The sequence below is a fragment of the Curcuma longa genome, chromosome 8 (genome assembly GCF_044706935.1).
Source record: "Curcuma longa cultivar G26 ecotype Majalengka, Jawa Barat chromosome 8, ITB_CL_G26_1.1, whole genome shotgun sequence".
Lineage (NCBI taxonomy): Eukaryota > Viridiplantae > Streptophyta > Magnoliopsida > Zingiberales > Zingiberaceae > Curcuma > Curcuma longa.
Genome location: NC_133868.1, coordinates 13,151,738 through 13,160,937, shown reverse-complemented (window position 1 = coordinate 13,160,937; position 9,200 = coordinate 13,151,738). Strand labels below are relative to the sequence as shown.

Below are 9,200 nucleotides of genomic sequence, written 5' to 3'. Positions count from 1 at the left end.
ATGATGCGATTTAGAGTCAAAATAATGCATCATCGATGGTGGAGAAAATAGTGGAGAAAAGAGACTCGCACTGGCCGTGTCTGTCATCACGGGCGAGTCTCTCATGCAACACACACGAAGAAATGGAGGAGAAGGAGCAACAAAGTGGAACACGACCATGCCTACCAGGCACGGCCGTGCCCCACATACCCACGGCCTAGACACGGCCGTGTCCCTCCAACAGAGAAGCAATAGTCAAAGGTCGTGCCTATTAGGCACGCCCGTGCCTTTCATCTAGAGAGTCAGCTGCTAAAGGCCGTGCCTTTCAGGCACGGCCGTGTCTCCTTCCTAGTGTTGAGCCAGGGCATGGCCGTGCCTACTAGGCACGGCCGTGCCTGATTTCCAGAGCAGTGGTAGTACATGACCGTGCCTCCCAGGCACGGCCGTGCTCATTTTCTAGAGGCACGACAGGCCACGGTCGTGCCTCCCAGGCACGATTATGTGACGGGGGCGTGCCTGGACCCTATAAATATCACTTTTTACACCCTTTTTAGGGTATCTTGGGTCATTCTCCAAAACCCTTGGTCTTGGTTTGGTGACGGCGCCTCCCCTCTATAGGGGAGGCCCTAAACGCTCCATCCTTCGTCGATCGCCATCACCAACTCCTCTCCACCAGTCCATCCTACACCGGAGCAAGAAGAACTTCAAGAGGATGCTCACGCTTCAAAGATAAGTCTTCCTCTCTTTTGTGGATGACTTTTTCCTTGCATACTTGTTGTAATCTTCTTGTAATGGAGTAGATCCTTGAGTTTACGATATAGGATGAACATCTATGTAATGATGGTGATGTATAAACTAGTCTATGTCATTTTCCCTATTCAATGAAGTGTTTACACTTGTTTCATGTATTATGTGCCTTGAATGTGTTTGATGAAATGTTTGTGTGAGCATATATGCATGATTAAGTGGAGTAGATTACTGTGTAGGGGAATCTTAGGATCGTATAACCTGGGTGCCTTGTGACAAAATGTTAACCTTTAATCGTACTTTCCGAAGTGACCTTTACATGGTGATAAACTCCCTTAGAGGATAGCTAGCGGCTATTGATGATTAGGAAATGATCCCTTAATCGGATGCTCGGTGATAGAGAGTAGTGTACCAGTAGTATACGCTGGGGCGCCCGGTGACAGCGGGAGAGTCATTACACCAGGCTATTTAGGTATCGTCCCGAACTAGTCATCGTAGCGTTAGAATATCATGTTTTAACTCCGATAAAGTCTGACGAGGTCAAGTTGGTGTCTTGGTTAGAATCCTCACAAGGTGGTAAACATTGAGAGTAAGGGAACAAACATGAATTAGGGATATCACCTAGCATGGATGTAAATCTGAAATCCTAAACTTATCCATCTCACCCATAAGTCTCAAGCCAATCTCTCTCTTTCTCTACCACGTCCAAACACACAATCCTCAAATTTTTCGCTTCCTTAGGAGTCTAGACAACTATCTCAGTGACATCACTATAGCTAATACACAGTCCTTGTGGTTCGATATCTTTTTATTACTTAATGATAACCGTATACTTGTGGAAGTACATCAACCGCCCTAAACATGGCCACCTTTTACATTTCCATGCTTCGCCTCTGATGGAGAACGAAGCATATGCGGCGGCGGTGGCAGTAGCCTCCGCGCGGGCGAACGGGCGACCATCGTAGCGGAAGATCCGTCGGACTCGTCGGCTTCCCTCTTCTATCACTCAAATTGCGCCCCTCACCGGTGCCAGCCTGCGCCAAGCTCGCCGGTGCCAGCCTGCGCAAGCCTCACCGACGCCCAAGCCTGCGCCACAGAACTTCTGGACACGACGCTGGCAGCGGCAGCGCATAGTGCATTGTTCTCACGTCGTTGGCCAAACAACGACATCACGCTAAACAGAGAACCGATTTCTCTGTTCTATTCTTTCGTCGTGGGAAGAAACTCAACAAGAAACTCAACAGGTAAAATAAATTACTGCTCTGATACCAATGTAAATCTTTACCTGTTGTCGCAAGAAAATCCTGACTTGGAATTGCTTGTGTCGGAAGAGCAATCACCGAAGGAAAGTCCCTCAGGCTTCCACAAACCAAATCCATGCTTTAGTGTTCATGGATCTTCTCCGACAGCATGGAAATCTTGGTATACCTCTGTTCTCTCTTATGCTTGACCTCTCTACTTAACTTGGGCGCTCAATTATTAGAGCTTTCCTCTCCCTTTTAATAGGGAGAGGAAGCATCGCTCACGAAGTGCACATCGTACACTCCATAGGCAGTTACCAAAACCGCCAACAATTTTCGTTTTTATTAAATGACATACTTAATTCCCAAAATACCTTTCGTACCTATTTTAGCCCTAAATTAAAATAAAAAATAATTTTCCTTATTTAAATTAAACAAATCTGAACCATTCAAGGAAAGATAAAAAAATATTTAAATATATTAATGTGGTAAAATGCCGTGGACTCATGTGGCCACACGATTGACCTCACGATCCTACGTAGAGAAAGTTTAAGTTGGTCGCTACGTGGGAGAATAATTCCCTTAAATATATCATTAATGACTTTTATATAAAAGAAATTAATGATCCTAAAGAACTTATTTTTTTAAAAAAAAATTAATGGTCCCTAAATTTATCTATATTTTCATTTTTAATTTTAAAGTTTTAATAAAAATTGAAAACATATATAAAAGAAGGTTAATGAAAATTAAGAAATCTTTAAAAAATATTTTATTTTTCTAATTTTTAATATCTAATTATAAGAAAACAACCGAAAATGATCATTTTAGCAAGCACTTTCATTTAAAAATCTTTGACGATTTTAAAAATAGAAAATTTCTGTTAAATTTATATTATTTACTTCAAGATGACTTCCTTAATTTATTTATATATTTTTTAAATTTTTTGAGATTTTTAAGTTCATCGAGAGTTTTGTCCAAGGTAGTGGTGCTTTAGTTTTTTATTTTTATTTTTTAGTTTTGTTTCATTTTCTCTTTTTTTTTTCTTTTATAATCAGCTATTAAAAAGATAAATTATTAAAAAATAAAAATTACTTTTTATTTCTTTTATTAATAAAATTAAAAAAATAAAAAATGTAGAGAGCCAATATTAGTGTAATGATATAATTTAAGATAAATTTTAGTTTTTTTTATTACCAATGAATTAATTTTGATTGTTGAAAGATTTAAATACGGAATTTTTTTAAGTTTAATTTAAGCTAAAATAGGTACAAAAGATATTTTGGAAATTCTGTAAGTACTTTGATAGCATACATCTTTTAAAAAATTTAATTTAGAAAAGTAAGCGCGTACAATTAAGAAATCTTTTAATATAAAATAATATCTTAATTTAGTAACAACGTTGGATACAGATAATGGTAATTATTTTCAACTCGTCGAAGAAACACTATAAATTGACTTCCTCTAACAATTTCCACTCCAGATCCAGTGAACCATAACCAAACCAAGATGGTTGCCAGAATCTCACAGTGGCTCGACAACATCCCACGTGGGATCGCAAGCAAGCTCAATTTCGCCGGCGACTCCATTTCCCGATTCGCCGCCGACTTCGGCAGCATCAACCACTCTGCGCCTCCGACGGCCGTTTTCCGCCCCTCGTCGGCAGAGGACATCGCGGCTCTTCTCCGCTTTGCCTACGACTCTGACTCGCCGTTCCCCGTGGCTGCCTGGGGCAGCGGAGCCTCCACCCGTGGGCAGGCCTTCGCGCCCGGCGGCGTGGTCATCGACATGGCGGCGCTCCGCGTCGGAGGGCGGAGGATCAGCGTGTCGGTGGATGGGATGTATGTCGATGCCGGAGGCGAGCAGATGTGGATCGACGTGCTGGAGGAGACATTGCGGCACGGGCTGTCGCTGCGATCATGTGTGGACTTCTTATACTTGTCGGTCGGAGGCACGCTGTCGAACGCCGGTACTGGCGGCACGGTTTTCCGTCACGGGCCGCATGTTTCTAGAGTACTCGAGTTGGACGTCATAACCGGTAAATAGAAACCCCTTAATTTGTCGACGATCGATCACCAAATAGTTGAGATATATATATATATATGTACACTTATATTACAGGAAAAGGAGAGATGATAACTTGCTCCCCGGAGTTGCACTCGGACTTGTTCTACGGAGTCCTCGGCGGTCTCGGCCAGTTGGGCGTCATCACCCGAGCCCGGATCGGCCTCTGCTCAGCGCCGACGAGGGTTCGGTGGCTGAGGCTATTCTACACCGACTTTGACAGCTTCACGAGGGACCAAGAATTCCTGATCTCGTTGCCACACCCCGCCGGTTTCGACTACATCGAGGGGCAGGTCCTCCCGAATCACCAGCAAGTCGACGACCCTACCTTCTACACAAACGAAGACACCGAGAGAATCAACCAGCTTGCTGCCGAATTTGACAGAATGTACTTCTTGGAAGCAGCCGTGTTCTTCGATTCCACCTCTGAGGCGGATCAGGTAAATTAAATATTTATATATATCTCGCTGCTAAACCCTAGCTAAAGCGTAATTGGCATTTAGCACCTGACGCACACTTGCAAACGGGTTGTGTTACTGATCTCAGAAAGTTGAAGGCTTGCTGACGCAGCTGAACTTCAACCCTGGCTTTGCCATCAGCAAAGACGTGAGCCATCTGGAGTTCCTGAATAGAGTCCACATCGAGATAACACATAAACAAATTAGCTCCATGACCGGCGACTCCAATGACACCTGCTTCCATCCATGGCTCCATCTCTTGGTGCCCAGGTCGAGAATCCGTGACATCTACAATGGGGTCTTCAAAGGGATCCTTCAAAACGTTAATCCCAAGGGCCTCACGATATTCTACCCCATGAACAAGAATAGGTATATATATATGTATATATTCTACCCCATCTGATCAGTAATTGCACACTGAATAGGTATATATATGTATATATACAGGTGGAACGATGTGATGACTGGTGTAGTTCCTGATGATGAGGTCTTTTACACTGTGGAGTTTCTTTGGACTGCTGCCACCGTGGAGGAGTGGAAGAACTTTGAAGCCCGTAACAATGAAATATTAGAGTTCTGCGATCGACAAGGGATCAAATTCAAGAAGAATTTGCCTCATTATACGACGCAAGCAGATTGGGAAAGACACTTCGGATTAGCTAAGTGGGAAAAGTTTGTCCAGTTGAAGCAGAGATATGACCCAAAGGCAGTGTTGTCGCCGGGGCAACAGATATTCACTACTGTAATTGAACATCAAGCTTAGCACGCAAGCATGCATCAGGAAAGTCGTCGTCTAGTGGAATAAATTTGATGTTCAAACATGATAAAAATCGTTTAATAATAAAAAAATATATAAAATAAAATAAATTTTGACAAAATTTATGTTCGTTTATGTTCGTTTTTTATAATCAAATAAATCATTTATGTTCGTTTTTTATAATCAAATAAAAAAATGAATAGAAGCAAGAGAAAAAAAGATTATAAACAAAATCATGAGAATCCTAGGAGTCAATAGTGTCCATTTTGACATAAATTTAACCTTACAGAAGTTCAAAATCCCTAAAAAAAAAAATTTGACCTTCCACAAGGGACAAACTCAAGAGAGTTCCAAGAGTACAATCACTAAAAAAAAGATTTTTTAAGGACAAAAATTCTCGACCATGAAGAGAATAATGTGAGAACAAAATAACAATTTAATCTTTTTATTATTTTTTATCAAGTTAGGATTTTGAAAGTATTTTTGTCTTTGCAATATTAGATTCTCGAGTCTATTTAAATACATGATTAGTTGTTTTAGGATTTTTAATTTTTGATCAATAATATTTGCTACCGTACCGTTTCTTTTCAAACGTCGAGTTTGATTGTCTATCTCCTAATATTCTGTAGAATCAATAGGTTGTGGAAGATTACTTCTGGTATTCGTGCGTGAATCAACGGATTCAATAATTATCTGTTGCATCAATTGGTATCAGAGCAAGGTTGATCTTGTGAAATTAGTCATCATCTCCATCAAGAACGATGTGTTTTACTTTCCTATTTCCTGATATTCTGCTGAATCAATAAATTGTAAAGATTGTTTCCGATATTCATGCGTGAATCAATGGATTTAATAGCTTTCCGTTGCATCACACCGAGAAGATAGCAACACGTTGATAACGCTTCTGACGATGATATGACTAACAATTCTAACGATGATATATGACTAACAATTCGAGAGTGAATTTTCTCAAACTATAAAGAGAAAGATACGAAAACAAAAGAAAATTTTAATCTTTTATTATTTTTGTCAAGTTATGATTTTGAGAGTAGTTTCGTCTTTGCAATGTTAAAGTTTTGAGTCTATTTAAACATATGATTAGTTGTTTTAGAATTTTTTAATTTTTGATCAATAATATTTGCGATCATGCCATTTCATCCCAAACATTGAATTTAGTTGTCTATCTCCTAGTATTCTACGGAATCAACAAGCTTTAGAAGATTACTTTCGGTATTTGTGCACAAATCAACAGATTCAATAATTATCTGTTGCATCAGGAACCTTGTGCTTTTGTACTTTCATTTCTAAAAGCACGATAAACTTGTTACCTCATCTTATCATTTGTAAGAGGCTTATCTCTGTCTCTGAAATTTGTTTTAAAAGGAGATACTTAATGCATTGCCTATTTGTAAGCGATCCAAGATCATGAATTTTGAAGTAGCAATAAGTGATTAGGAACCAAGTAAAAATTCATGTGTTCATGTATTGTGCTTTGGGTTTAGTTATTTTTTATTTCCACTGCAACACTTATAAAAAAAATTAAAATAATAAGTATTTTACAGAGCAATATTCACCCTCTCTTCCCTTTATCATTTTCTCAATCCTACAACAAAGAGAGATAAATAACAAGACAAGATGAAATCACGTATCAAGCAACAAAAGTAGAGATAATTACAGAAATAATTCTCCTTTCCCAAAAACTACATAATTGTATTATCTACTGTCATAATAATAATAATAATGCATAAGGTAAATATAATGTAACAACGAAAAAAATCCACCACTAATTAATATAGAAAACTATTTCGACATTGGTATGACCATATGATTCCTGTTGGGACCATTGTGATGCCAGAGGGGATGAATAGCTTGTTTTGTTAGGTTGAGTATGTAGTGGAAATAGAAGGAAGAGCAAGTAGGGATTTTACTTGATTCATAATCTCCTAAGACTGCTAATCCAAAGCCTATTTCCTAATACTACCATTATTATACTTTTTCCTTATCGGAAATTTTCTAAGGCAAAAAAATCTCTTACAATAACAATTTCATCTACAAAATGTTGAGCAAAAATAATAAAAGGAGAATGAGAAAAGAAAATCTATTCCAAAGACAGGCCTCTCCATCTTCAAACTTTGTAAATGAGTTTCAAGTGAAAGGAGACGCACTTCTTGAAGTTCTCTCCTAAAACCTAGAACCATTATAGCCTTTATATGAGTGCCCAAATCGGATAAGAGTTTTTGTAGATTCTTCAAATACAAGTCTTACAGTTCCAGTCAACTACAAATGCTTGATGTTGATTTGCCCATTGAATGGTCATCACACTTCAAATCCTTTGAATCTGCGACTGATTAGTACTTGAAATTGAATAACAGTCTACTATTTTATTCACAACAATCGAGTCGAGTGGCATAATTGATTGCCAAGACTTCTGTATTCTCAGAACTTCGACCAATTAATTGCTTGACTCGACTGCTAGAGTTACTATACAAACAATGACCTTTTAATATTCCTAACAATCGACAACTGCCAAAACTCTAAAATCATTCGTGGTTTGGTCATAGCAGTTGACTGCTCTATCCCGTGCACTCAATTGTGTTAAAAGCCCATTGATTTCACAGTTTGCTTACTTCAGTCGACTACATGACATTCTTATCAATCAACTGATATAGAAAAACCCAAACAAATTTGTGGTTTGGTTCAAGTAATCAACTATCGTATGCCTGACAATCAACTACTACTAATACCACAATCTGTTTTGTGGTTTAGCGATGTCTTGCTTTCTCTTATCTTCTACAACAATGATTGATACATGTATATCAGTCTATTGTTGCATTATTTCTCATCCATTCTAATAAATGGGTCACGCCTAATTTCTTTTACTCTTGTCCCTCATGTACATTGTGCTAGAGGAACCTCTTGCTCCTTTAAACTTTTGTGCTTGGAGCCTTCTCATATTTAGATCATTCATCTAACATCCGATCTGTTAGTGCTCTTTTTTTTGCCAAGAATTTGATCTCCTATCTTCTTGGACTTCCGTGTCAAGAGCCTTCTCATCTTTGGGTCTTCATCCGCCTATCATTCGATCTTCAGATTTGCTAGTGTTTCCTTTTTACCAAGAATTCAATCTTTTATTTTCTTGGACTTCCTTACCTAACATTTGATCACAAAATCTGCTAGGACTTTTTCAAAAATGTGATACGCAACCTTCTCGGACTCGTCACATTTGTCATATTGAACACTTGACAATCATATTAGACTCCACAATTTTATCTTAATTTGAACACGGTCCAACATCAAAACTATATGCAACACTACACGCATGAGGTATAATTGCGCCAACATTCCCCTTATGATCATCCATAGCTCTCTATGACTTTAGAATATCAACATAAAACCATGGTAAAGAAACTTACCTCATGATGCCAAGCTACCAGAGTAGGGATGATAAGAAACTTGATCAACTTTGTCCAATCCCAACAATGATTATAGAACAATCATAACACCAAGTTAACCACCAAGAAAAACTCACCTAAAGATCGTACTTAAACTCCTTAGAACTCGATGACGTTTGTTATAAAGCAAATATAACCACTTCCCTTAAGGAAAATGATAAGAAAATCCTTACAACCGTCACAAAATTGTTTAAGAAAGATGAGTTGCAGCCAAAAGATGTCAACCCAGCATCATCCTAGAGCAATCCAAGACTTGTAATTAACCTGATCAACTAGTAATGTAATGTTATCAATTTATGCACTTAATTGCAACATTTGAGGTGCACACTGATGCCTCAAGATTTGCTATTAGTGGAGTACTTATGCAAGAGGGGCACCCATTACCTTTGAAAGCCAAAAAGCTACATGATACAAGATGCGGAAATGACTATTGTCATACATTGCCTTTGAACATGCAAAGGGACCATTACTCGCGGACTTCACACTTCTTCATCTTAACACGCAA

At 38.7% G+C, this 9,200-nt stretch overlaps 1 protein-coding gene across 1 annotated transcript; it reads left to right on the top strand.

Moving 5' to 3' along the window:
• Positions 1–3,473: 3,473 nt before the first annotated feature.
• LOC141834057 (cytokinin dehydrogenase 6-like) lies at positions 3,474–5,249 on the top strand. The gene is made up of 4 exons (XM_074721509.1): positions 3,474–4,002; positions 4,086–4,468; positions 4,575–4,855; positions 4,934–5,249. Exons 1-4 carry the CDS (start codon positions 3,474–3,476, stop codon positions 5,247–5,249), a joined length of 1,509 nt encoding a protein of 502 aa, XP_074577610.1.
• Positions 5,250–9,200: the final 3,951 nt, after the last annotated feature.